Source organism: Podarcis raffonei, chromosome 8 (genome assembly GCF_027172205.1).
Source record: "Podarcis raffonei isolate rPodRaf1 chromosome 8, rPodRaf1.pri, whole genome shotgun sequence".
Classification (NCBI taxonomy): Eukaryota; Metazoa; Chordata; class Lepidosauria; order Squamata; family Lacertidae; genus Podarcis; species Podarcis raffonei.
The window spans coordinates 81,695,714-81,707,721 of NC_070609.1; the positions used below are offsets into that span (position 1 = coordinate 81,695,714).

Consider the following 12,008-nt stretch of genomic DNA (forward strand, 5'->3'; position numbering starts at 1 on the left):
TATTTGCTCAAAAGCAGGCTTGCCTTCATGACCACATCACATGTTTTGAGCCTTGCCACTGAGATCTGGTCCTGGAGCTTAGCCTTTCGCCCACAGATGCATTTGTGAGGTCACGACACACCTGAATTTGTTCCAGGCCTCACCTCCTTCCTTATCACCCCTTCAAGCAAGGTGGATGACAGCTGGGAATGCGGACTTACATTGTTAAAAGACCCTGTAATAAAGCTTCCTAACAGCTTACTGTTCAGTTCCCCCCAGAGATCTCCCATATAGAGGTGAGCCTAAGACTTATATCCCCCATGCTCAATGACAAGAAGCTATACTCTCAGCCCTGCCATGGGATTTCAGATAGGGAAACATAAACTCAGGAAAAGAAAGGTGCTTGTAAGGTTCTGCTGGTTTTATACCAATAGTCTTGCTCCTTGAACCTTGAGGCTTTGCTTGACTGACGAAGCAAAAGGTAGGGAACAAATCCCAAGTGAAGAAGTTTGGAATCCATCAACCACCTTGCAGCTGAACTGCACACACATCCATACCGTGTTCTGGCTAAAAAGAGTTCCACACATTATATATCTAGCAATTGGCCCTCTTTGGAAAAAGATGCTCATATATTACACCAGTGGAAAGCAACTGGCAGCCTGCAGGGGGGGAATCCCACCCGTGGATGATTGACAGTTGACCACCTTTCACATGTGCCCTCTAGTGGTAAAAAAAAAACCCTTCTCCTGGCTCATTCTCTCTCCCAGGAGAGGCATTGCACTGCTACAGGCTGTTACAGCCAAGGCCACTGGAAGGAAGAACAATACGGTAGGGGGAGATTCCTGTAACTCCACCCTAGACTTTTAGCCAGCCTTGTTGCCAACCTTTGCATTACACACAACCCCAGGACTAATCCCTAACACTGAAAGGTTCCCCCCCACCCCAAGGCTCAGTTGAAAGTTAACAGGAGAGGCACAAATGGGGACATCCAAATGCTGAAGCACACCACTGCCCGGTTCCTGTGCTCTGTGCTGCAGCATCTGGAAATATGCTTGGGATTCATTTGATCAGCAAGATGATTCTTCAGTGTGTCTGATGTGGCAGGACTTGCAGAGGAGGTGGCTTCCCAGAGGGTAGCAGCCCTCTTCTGTGGGTTCTGGGGACAGCAAGACCCAACATCTCTGCAGAATGAAAGGAACAAATAGAGTGTTTGTCTGTGGTTAGCGTCCCTTTATGGGAAGGGTTGTAGCTCTGTGGCAGAGCACCTGCTTTGCATGCAGAAGGTCCCAGGTTCAATCCCCGCTGGCAGCATCCCCAGGTTGGGCTGGGAGAGACCCCTGCCTAAAACCCCGGAGAGCCATTGCTGCCAGTCAGCATAAACAATACTGAGTTGGGTTGATCAATGGTCTGACTAAATATAAGGCAGATTTCTGTGTTCCTGGGTCACAACAGTTTAAAGCTATTTGTGCAGACCTTCTCTATACAGATCCCGAACACACACCTTATTACCAGTGTTAGATATGAAAGCTAGGAGCTAAATGGCACCTTAAACCTAGGTTATGGGCGCAACAACGGGATGTCTAGGCACACTTTTTTATAACAAGAATACAAAGCTGAAAATGAATGAACTGCAGCTAAAATATTATGTTCATTTTTCACGTGCTCTAGTCCTTCCCCTGCCTACCCCCCTAATATTAATATTAAGAGGGTCTCTTCTCTAGTCTTCAGAAACTAGCTGGAAGTGGGGAGGCAGAAAAAGGACCTCTTTTCCTTCCATTCTGCAGTTTCAGTCTGAAATCTTAGGTACGGTACTGCATCGAGAGCTCAGAAACTGCCCTAATGAAATTCCCTGTCACAAAAACGTGTATAGAACAATGGAAGTTTCGAACACTGCTTATTACCTATTTACTAGTCCTTCAAACACAGCTCTAGTGCATTTGTTCATATGCCCCCTCTTTTGTTATAAAGGAAGTATCCATAATATTTTGTCTTGTCCACATTCATTTGGTGAGCTGCAACTTGGGAGTCCTGGAGATGTCGGGACCTTTCACATTCAAAATAGATGCTCCACCACTGAGCTGAGCTACAGTCCTTCCCCTGATTCTCCATCTCTCTCTGTTATTCCTCGTTTACTTTTGATGTATGATTGAAAAACTTTGAATAGTATTTGTATTTCACATTTTAAAGAATGTCACTCGCCTTCAAACTTGGCTCGTGGTGATGATCTTGGCTAGTCTCCCTCCCACACACTTCACTGCATGACCTCAGCCATTGGACACCAAACCCTCTCCCAGGCTTACTTCACAGCGGTAGCAGTCCTCATGGAAGTTTTGGCCCATGCACTCTATCTTGTATGAGTCCCTTCCGTCACTGGGGATAATGGGCCTCTCACAGGCACTGCACACAGAAGCATACTTCCTGAAGGGGGAAAAGACAGATTGTGACTGTGATTCCCTCTGCATGTCCATGGCACAAACTTTATCTTATCCCAAATACTTCTTAAACTCTGCGTGCTTTGTGTGCGTCACTCAGGGCACCCCAGACGTCAGCTTTGTTGGTATGAGGAAAAGAAGAAGAAGAAGAGTTTGGATTTGATATCCCGCCTTTCACTCCCCTTCAGGAGTCTCAAAGCGGCTAACAATCTCCTTTCCCTTCCTCCCCCACAACAAACACTCTGTGAGGTAAGTGGGGCTGAGAGACTTCAAAGAAGTGTGACTGGCCCAAGGTCACCCAGCAGCTGCATGTGGAGGAGCGGAGACATGAACCCGGTTCCCCAGATTAGGTGACTACCGCTCTTAACCACTACACCACACTGGAAAAGGAGATTAAATCCACCTTTCAAAAAGTGCTTAGTTCTTATCGCCATACCTGTAGAAGTCATCCAGGCAATGCACAGCATCGTCGTCGCCAACAGCAAAGACCTCGTCACCAATGGCCCGGTGGCATACGACACAGGTGAAGCACTCCGGGTGGAATCCGTGGCCCATGGCCCGCACAATTTGGTTCACGATTAAGGCCTGGCACTTTCTACACTTCTCCAGGGTGTTCTGGGAGGGCAGGATGTATCCAGAATGAAGCAGAGAGATGTTAGATGCAGATTTTCAGTGTCCTGATTGAAGGGGGTCAATAGCATGCATTCTGATGCTTTCCTCAAAACACTCAGTGTGTAAGACACCCCGGGTTGTATCCAACCAAGACCTACTCAGAGTAGACACACTGCACTGCAGGGGGTTGGACTAGATCAGGCATTGGCAAACTCGGCCCTGCAGTTGTTTTGAGACTACAATTCCCATCATCCCTGACCACTTGTCCTGTTAGCTAGGGGTGATGGGAGTTGTAGTCCCAAAATATCTGGAGGGCCGAGTTTGCCTATGCCTGGACTAGATAACTCTTGGGGTACCTTTCAACTCAACAATTCTATGAAATCAATGAATCTAAGTAAGTCATGGCCATTAACTTAAATGGATTTACTTTGAGGAGGATTTACTACCCTCCCCATTAAAAACTGTAAGCCCAGTTTAAGCCTGGAATCTACATACAAACACTAATGGCACCAGGCCTCCTTCCCTGGGGAGACTATTCCACAATCAGGGAGCCACCACTGAAAAGGCCCATTCTCATGTTGCCACCCTCCACACCTCTTTTGGAGAGGGCACACAAATAAGGTCCTTGGGTGTCCTGTGGACCTTGAGCCACAAAACAGGGGAGAGGAGAAGAGGCAGAGATATGTACCTGGTAGCAGGCGACACACAGGGGCCGCCCCTCTTTCTGGTAGTAGCGCTGCCCCACCAGGGCACTGTGACATGTTCGGCATGTGAAACAGTCAGCGTGGTACTGTTTGTTCATCGCCTCAAGCGTGGGAGTCCCAGGAGAGATGTTTTTGTGACAAAAAGCACAGATATCTGGAAAAAAGAATCACATGGGCTTCCTTCCAACAAAATTTTACTCATAGCAGACCCACTGATATTAATGGGCTAAGCTAGTAGTGGACATTAACTTCAATGGGTCTACTCTGAATAGGACCAGCAAAGGATACAATCCTGTATGTTTAGAGCCAGTGCTTCCCTTTCCCAAGAGTATCCCTTTCTCAAAGAGTATCACCTTGGAAATACAGGTGACTCTCAACATGGGTGTTATGTTCTGGGGATCACATGTAAAACCAAAACTGCACATGGTCAAAACACATTGGTTTCAATTGCAGGTAGGATTGCCAAAGTCATTTCTCCTGGACTCTTGCTCAATTTCCACCCCCTTTTTAATTTTTTTGCTTAGTACGTAAAGCTACATACACACACTAATTAAATGTGCATAAGTTGTGAGTTACCTGTAATAATTCTATGAAGCCCCCAAAAGAACAGATTTCTACACATACATATTCCTTCTTAGTGTGCAGTTTATTCTCACCTTTTGCAACAGTATTCTCCACCTTCCTCTCTGTCTGATGCTCACCAGCCCAACCAAGGGTTGAAGTCAGAATTTTAGGTTGCCTCAGTTCTGCTGCAAAGGTTGAAGTTGTCTAGAAAACAGGAAGAAGTAGACTAAGGCAGGCTGAGCACCTTCACAATATATTTCTGGGTGGCAGAGGTTAGCTTCAAAGGTACGAGCAAATGAACCACAACTGACGCTTTTAGGGGCTCTTGTGCCTTTAGTGAAAAGTTTACTTTTTGCAAGTTCAGACCACTTTATTGCTTCCTGTTGATCATGGTAGAAGATTAATAGCCTCTTTTAACAACCTCAGTGTCAGTTTCTGTCCCTGGGGTCAAGCAGGGGGAGCTTTACTAGCAACCCCTCTCTTTCTTTTCAAAAGATTAAAGAACCATTGCTAAATGGGACTTATTTGTGAACAAACATTGCAGAAGGATCTTTGCCACAAGTAGAGATATTGCAGGATAACATAGACTTATATTAAATATTTGTGTAGATGTTCTAATTCAGCCTCCAGCTAATTGTAGGAAAACAATCCCTCAGCAAGGTTTAAGGGCTGAAATAAGGAAGCAACTATCGCCTGGGTCCTCGATAATAACAAAGAGAACAAGCTGATATGAAGTCATGTGGAACGAGCCCAAGAGAGAAGAAACTACCCACTTATTGCATTAAAAGGTGATTGTCCAGATAGATCCTTCAGCAGAAATAAGGTTACCTGCAAGGATGTGGGGGAAACTGATGTTTGTGTCTGGAGATCAGGACCAAGTGTCTCCACTGAGAAAGGTTTAGAACATGGTGGTGGAGGAAAGATGCTATCCAGGCTAGGGTCCACTGCATTACAGGACAGGATGGGAGAAGTTGGCAAGACAGAACAACCTGAAACAGACACGGAACGACAGCTGCCTTAAGGACTCAAAACTTGGTTTAATCATCTTTGTACATTTTTAAGACAAGAGGTTCAGCAACTCAAACTTGTTCAGAAGATATGCTAGGAGATACCAGGAAACCCCAACCCCTACTGCTTAACCCTAGATAGTGTGGGAGGCTGAGGGGTTACTCTTAAACATACTCTAAACAAGCTGAGGGAGCATTATTACTCTCCCAGATGCTGGTGCTCAGAACTAAAAGCAGGAAGGGCCCACAGGTCAGCGGTCGAGCCCCTGTCTTGCATGCAGAAGGCCCCAAGCTGAATCCCCAATGGCATCACCCAGCAGGACTCCTTGCCTAGAATCCAAGGCAGCTACTGCCAAAGGTCAAATGCAGCTTCCTCTCTTCCTACTACACTCTATGAAGGTACAGTTAAGGCCTACTGCTAGCACTATGCAAACACCTATAGGAACACAGAAAGTTGCCTTATTCCAAGTCAGACCATCGAGTCCACCTAGCTCAGTATGGCCAACACTGACTGGCAGCAATAGCTCTCTAGGGTTTAAGGTAAGGGATCTTTTCCCTATCCTACCTGGAGATGCTGCCGCCAGGGATTGAACTTCTGCCACAGAGCTACAGCCCTTAGTTGAATGCTTGTATTTTTAATTGATTCACACTCCTGGCCCTGGATATGGGCTCCTCAGCTGAGCCTTGGCTAAAGGGAGCCCTTCCAGGACAAGGGTCTTGGCCAGCTGTCCTCCTGTCCTCTCTGTGCTTCCCCTGCACCTGGGACAGACTACGGCATCACTTCACTGTGACTTCAGTTCCTCTCACCTCCATTGGAAACGCCCACTGTCCCTCCATAGCAGCCTCTGCTCCCTTTAACAGCACCAGAAGATGTTTGGATCAGGGAGGGAGCAGCAGACTTCAATGCCTCCTTGGAGAGGCTGTTGCTGGGTGGAAGTTGAGTCCTCTGTGACTTTGCTTCACTTCTCACCATGTGGTCCCTCCTGGGTGGAGTGAGGGTGATGAAGATGGATGAGGCAATCCGTTTCTCCACCTTGTTGGACAGCATTTTCTCCTGGGACAAAGAAAAGAGGGAGAGATGTTTGGGGTTGTGGTCCTGCAAGACCCCGTTCCCAGAATCTTTCCATCCCTCCAGCGGTTTGGTTATTTGAGGGGCTCAAATGAGCAAGTGAGAGAATGACATGGTGGGAATGGGTGGGGAAATTTGGGTCTGGGAAAGCCTACTTCCACCCCCATCTCCTGCTGCAGGCTCTGTGAAGCCACCAGCCTCACTTTTTACATCTGCAAAATGTCAACAGCTGCATTATGGCGAAAGGAATCAACATTTTGGGCCAAAATTGCTCAACCAATGCTCCAATATAAGTTTGTTCCATGTCCTATATGAATTGTGCATGTTACAGCAATTTTGCAATCACAGAATTGTAAAGCTGGAAGGGACCCAATAAAAGGAATCAAAATTAATTTGCATACTTGTGTTCTGTTGCATGTGGCAAAGGAAGGCAAAGGGCAACATTTCCCTTCTTGTTTCCTTTTCCATCCTCCCAGCTCCACCAGGCATTGCCCACGGAGCGGCCCATTTCATGAACACAGCTTAAAAAGGACAAGGAGCATTGCCTTTTTGGAACATGAAAGTTGAGAGTCTCAAGATGCTGGGTCCAACAATGGCAGATGCACAAACGAAACAAAACTACCATGCATGAAAAGCACTTCACAAAATTTAAAGCAGGAAAAAAGTGGGAAGCCATCAACAACACCACAGAGCAGTCGCTGCAAAACAAGAAGCCATTTCTCCCTTTGGCAGTCCCGTGCACCAACCTTCCTTCCTCCTTTGCTTCAAAAAAATCTTCATTCCTGGGAGCAGAGAAGGAAAGGAAAAGCTGTTTCTCTGCAGCAGAACAAGACCTGACAGACCTGGGAGCAGCGTTTCAACAGGAGGCCTGACGTGGAGCCAGCCAAGGGATTGCCACAGCCCAGTCCTGAGGCAGCTGCTCTGAGCCACAGCTCTGCCTCATCACCAGCCCACAAGGAATGGGGCGGAAGCGATAAGGAAGTGGGCAAAGGGCAGTCCTGCTTCAGGCAGGTGCTGGTGCTGAGGCTCGTCCCCAACGCCCAGGCTGTGTCTGCTGCACTGGAGCTGAACGCCCTGGGTCTTTTTTTTACTCCTGCCCCTCTATAACTTGCTAAAAGCATTCCTACGCTTCCCCATACTGGGGTGGCATTTGAAAGTTTGTGGTTATGCATAGTTCTGCTCTCCTGTGCAGAATTGGGGGAGGTGGCTGCCAGTTTAATTAAATACTTTACTTGTCCCCACCCAAATAACAGGGAGCCTGACCTTCTAATTAAACAAGCAGGCCACGCCCCATGCCTTGGGGTCTTCAGGCTTCTCTGGGCGACCATGGAAGATTAACCTGGACACCTCTTTTATCTCCCTGTCCCCTGCCACCCATAATTTCTGGCATTCCTCTGGCTTCTTTCCAAACTCCTGTGCCTCTTGAAAGGCTTGCAGCTGTCTGGCTCAAAGACCCACCATGACTATCTCTTTAGACTAGAAGCCTCCCTCATTTTCTGGGGGAGGCTACTCTGGAGCAGGGAGGGACTATGAGTCAATTTTGGTTTATCTCAATTCCTCATTTTTCCAATATTAAATTCAGTTTTCCACATTTCCACACCAGTTTGCAATATTTCTTAAGAAGTCTTCATGGGAATTCATAAGCATGTTAGTGTGAATTTCTTCTGTAATAGATGTGTTTGTATGCCACACTGCCTAATAAATATATTTCTGCAAAACAATATTTCTAATGCTACTCTGGATATTTGGTGGTTGGATGCATATATTCTTAGCTGGAGAGCTGCATTGCAAATTCTAGAGAGGTGCAAATTATGAGGGATTGCTGTGTTTCGGTTTACAAATTGTTTCAGAAAGTGTGAATTAGGTAAGTTCACCTTTAAATGTGAACTGAATTGAATTTCCTGCCCCTGTCTAGCTATGAAGGCCCAAAAAAGAGTCCCCTTCCTCTCCAACCACTAATTCTATGGTAACACTTCGGCATGCTAATGCTATATTGGTGTGAAGAGCAGAATAAATGCAACAAATGTGCCAATGTACAAATCATCATTATTATTATTGCAAGAGGATGCAGAAAATTAAGATTCTGAAGGTGCTAGAGAGGTGATGCTTTGCCTTGCATCCTTGTCTACAGCCTGCAGGAGGGGGGATGCCCCATTTTCAGGGTGAAGCCTCCAACACATTGGTGGAAAGCCAGCCACTTCCTCATCTGACAATGGTAGGAGGCCTTTCTGCCTTGCCAGACCTCACAGCATGCACCCCATGTCTACTTGGGAGTAATTCCCCTTTGTATTTTGTGGGGCTTCCTCCCCGGAAAGAGTGCCTTGGATTGCAGCCTTTGCCTCTTAGGACAATATTGGAGACACAAACTTCTAAGCTGCACAGGCATCCTATTTTCGTTTTCAAAGTGCAGAGGTTTTTCACCTAAAGACAACCTGAAACTGCCTTGGTCGCACTGGTTGATGGAATTAAACTATTTATTAAAGAACCAATTCGCCCAACACACGCATCCCCAATACTTTTTATTTTAGCCCCAACTCTAGCCCTCTTACTAGCCCTTATAATATGAACCCCCATACCCATACCCTACCCCTTAGCAGACCTAAACCTGGGCCTCCTATTTCTCCTTGCCCTCTCAAGTATAATAGTTTATACAATTTTATGATCCGCATGAGCATCCAACTCAAAATACGCCCTAATGGGGGCCCTTCGAGCTATTGCACAAACAATTTCCTACGAAGTCACCCTAGGCATTATTTTACTTTCTATTATTATATTAACCAGTACCTTTACAATATCTACTCTTATTATTACACAAGAACATATATGATTAATTCTACCTACATGACCTCTAGCCATAATATGATATGTATCAACCCTAGCAGAGACAAACCGAGCACCATTTGGGGTTAGGGTTAGGGGGCGCAAATCCACGGGTTAGGGGGCACAAGTCCACGGGTTAGGGGGTGCAAATCCACGGGTTAGGGGGCGCAAATCCACAGGTTAGGGGGCACAAATCCACGGGTTAGGGGGCGCAAATTACTTGCCTTGCCCCGGGTGCTGACAACCCACGCTACGCCACTGTACCTAAGTTATCACCTTACCAGGTTCACAGTCCTGACAAGCAAAAGCTAGAGTTTCCCTTTCCCAGATCATCATGCAAGCAGAGGGAAGCAGGGTCCTGACAAGGCCACCCCCCCAAAAAAAAAAGAGGAAACGAGGCACAAGAGTTTGCAACACTAACGTTTTGTAGGGAGAACTGAAGTGGGGACAGGCATGCTAGGAATCAAGACCGCTGTAGGCTTTCTTTGGGTAGGGGGTTGTTTCGGTGGGGGCCACTCCCTGCACCGAGGCTGTGTCTGTGGAGGAGGAAGAGGCGCCCCCAGGGGCGGACCTACATTTGTGGGGGGGAGGTGTCCCTGAAGCTTGAACTGTTATGCGGGTCCCTTTGCAACCAGCAGCAAGTTTTGGGTAACCGCTGTTATCTTCTTCCACGACGGATCACCACACCTTTGCAAGATCTGTGCAAACTTTGGGATCGTTGAAATACACACAGCAAAAAAAAAATCCATCAAACTTGGCCTACTAGACCCAAATCTTAGAAGCAATGTAGACTAAATGGGGGCCCCTCCAGGATTAGGGGCCCTGAATTAGTTTCATCATAGTAGATCCACCCCTGGGCGCGCGCCCCCCATCTCCGCCCTGGCTCCCCAAAAGTCCTCCGGGACATTGAATGGGGCAGCTCCCGGCTGGATGGCGAGGCAGGCTGGGCTGTGCCCACGGGCGCCTCCTGCAGGGGGAGACCCGCCGCGCCCTGCTCAGCGGTGCGGAAGCTCCCTCCAGCACCCTTCTCTTCTGGCGGGCCGGGGAGGCTGCGGAGGGCCACCGACAAGGGCGCCGGACACCCTTGGACGCCACCCTACCTGGATCCGCGGCAACGCTGGTCCGGCCAATTGGTACCTGCCCGGCGCAGCGGAGAGGGGCAGGGAGGGAGGCGTGTGCCAACGGAGAGAGAGAGGGAGGCGGGCCGGGCTGGCGGCCCCCGGCTGATCTCGCCCCGGTCCCCGGGAGGGAAGGGTCTGCTGCCCCCGCCTGCTGCGTCCTGCTCGCCGTCCTCGACGGGCGCCGTCTGCCCGCTTCCCGCCCCTCCTCGAACAAAAGGTGGCCCCGCCCGCGCGCTCCCCGCGCGCCCCGCCCCTCCCTCCGTCCCGCTACCTACCTGGGTCCGGGGGCTTCCCTGCTGCAAGCCCACCCCTTTCTCCGGCAAGCTCCCACATGCCGGCCCGGCCCGAGGTGGAGGAGCAGCCCGCGCCAGGCAGCCAGATCAGGCCACCCAAAAACGGGGCGCCAGAGGTCGGCTGCCTCTGCTACTGACTGGGGGGCAAGATGCAGCCGCATCGGGACTAGTAGTAGCCACGGAGAGCCTTAGCCCCCACCCCCCTCGGCATTTGCGCCTTTGGAAGTCCTCTCCCCTAAGGCCAGCAGAAGAGACTTGCCCCTCCCTTGGACCAAAAGCGAGCCCATCTAGGCCAACAACTTAGGAGCCAACGTGTAGGGGCCAAGGTCCCTTCGTGCACCCCCCCTAAAATATTTAGGCATTGCCATTCAAATGGTGTGTGTGTGCACTGAGTCATGTGATCGATTATGCAGGTTGGGGCTTACCTGGGCCCCCCAATATTTTATTCCAAGTTGGCACCACTGCCCCCAAAGACTTCTCCTGGACACACTCACTGATACCCTCGGCCACACATGGGTATCCAGGCCCTGCTGTTGAAGCCAAGGAAAATAGGTTTAAATTCTCTGAACCCTCTCTAGCCTGGGGGCACATCTGAAATCCTAAGAAACACTCACTAGCACCGCATTTCACAGAATGAAAACTGGCAATCCTCAGACCACACAAAACCTCCTACACCAGGCATATGCAAACTCGGCCCTCCAGATGTTTTGGGACTACAATGCCCATCACCCCTAGCTAACAGGACCAGTGGTCAGGGATGATGGGAATTGTAGTCTCAAAAAACATCTGGAGGGCCAAGTTTGCCTATGCCTGTCCTACACCCTACTTCCAAAAGAAGGCAGGTGAAACGCAAAAAAGTAGGCACCTCACTCCAAGAACCCTAATTTATTCTAAATTAAAATTAGGAGGAGCAGGGTACAGGATCAGTGGGTGCCAAGGGGGGGAGCTGAGAATGCTGTGGTGCCCGCTGGCAGCAGATCCCAGAAGAATCCTGCTGGAAAAGTTGATAAAAGAGTCCCATCTAGGCCAGCACCCAGTCCTCACAGTAGCCAACCAGTTGCCCCAAAGGGAAGCCTGTGAGTGAGACCTGGGCCCAACAGCGGCCCTCTCCCCACTAGCAGCATGCTATCCAAGGACAAAAGGAAACAGTGCTTCGGGTGCTGTGGAACTCACTGCCACAGGCTATTGCAACGAAAGCCAGCTGGCATAAGAAGCAAGCGTTGGGTAAGGTTGTGGGCCTAGTGACAGTCTCTCTGCCTCTGGCGTTCCCCTCTCATGTCTTGGCTCTGAATCATCTTTGCTGCTTCATGGAGACCACTTCCCTCTATGGGAGGCAATGTTTTCTCCAGCCTGACCTTGCAAGGGGCAAGGGTGCAGACGTGTTTCCCAACTCCCAAGCAGAGCTCA

General features: G+C 49.0%; 1 protein-coding gene across 3 annotated transcripts; it reads right to left on the reverse strand.

Moving 5' to 3' along the window:
* Positions 1 to 351: 351 nt before the first annotated feature.
* On the reverse strand, positions 352 to 10,672 carry FBLIM1 (filamin binding LIM protein 1). Of its 3 annotated transcripts, none has more exons than XM_053401134.1 (8): positions 10,584 to 10,672; positions 6,106 to 6,352; positions 5,120 to 5,280; positions 4,384 to 4,495; positions 3,712 to 3,881; positions 2,848 to 3,026; positions 2,280 to 2,397; positions 352 to 1,160 (listed from the first exon to the last, which is right to left on the reverse strand). In XM_053401134.1, the coding sequence occupies exons 2-8, from the start codon at positions 6,344 to 6,346 to the stop codon at positions 1,047 to 1,049; spliced, it is 1,095 nt and encodes a 364-aa protein (XP_053257109.1). In that variant the 5' UTR covers positions 6,347 to 6,352; positions 10,584 to 10,672; the 3' UTR covers positions 352 to 1,046. The 3 variants fall into 3 exon arrangements, with proteins under 3 accessions (XP_053257109.1, XP_053257108.1, XP_053257107.1); XM_053401133.1 differs by lacking the exon at positions 10,584 to 10,672 and adding an exon at positions 10,288 to 10,518; XM_053401132.1 differs by lacking the exon at positions 10,584 to 10,672 and adding an exon at positions 6,990 to 7,439.
* Between the last annotated feature and the right edge of the window lie 1,336 nt (positions 10,673 to 12,008).

Bases quoted from the DNA above. Each gene is read 5' to 3' on its own strand.
- FBLIM1 (XM_053401132.1), bottom strand. From the start codon at position 7,043: ATGGCTTCCCACTTTTTTCCTGCTTTAAATTTTGTGAAGTGCTTTTCA. The intron at 4,496-5,119 runs GTAACCTTATTT...CCTGTTTTCTAG, and splicing joins TTTCCCCCACATCCTTGCAG to ACAACTTCAACCTTTGCAGC. The intron at 1,161-2,279 runs GTAAGCCTGGGA...TTCATTCTGCAG, and splicing joins AGGACTGCTACCGCTGTGAA to AGATGTTGGGTCTTGCTGTC.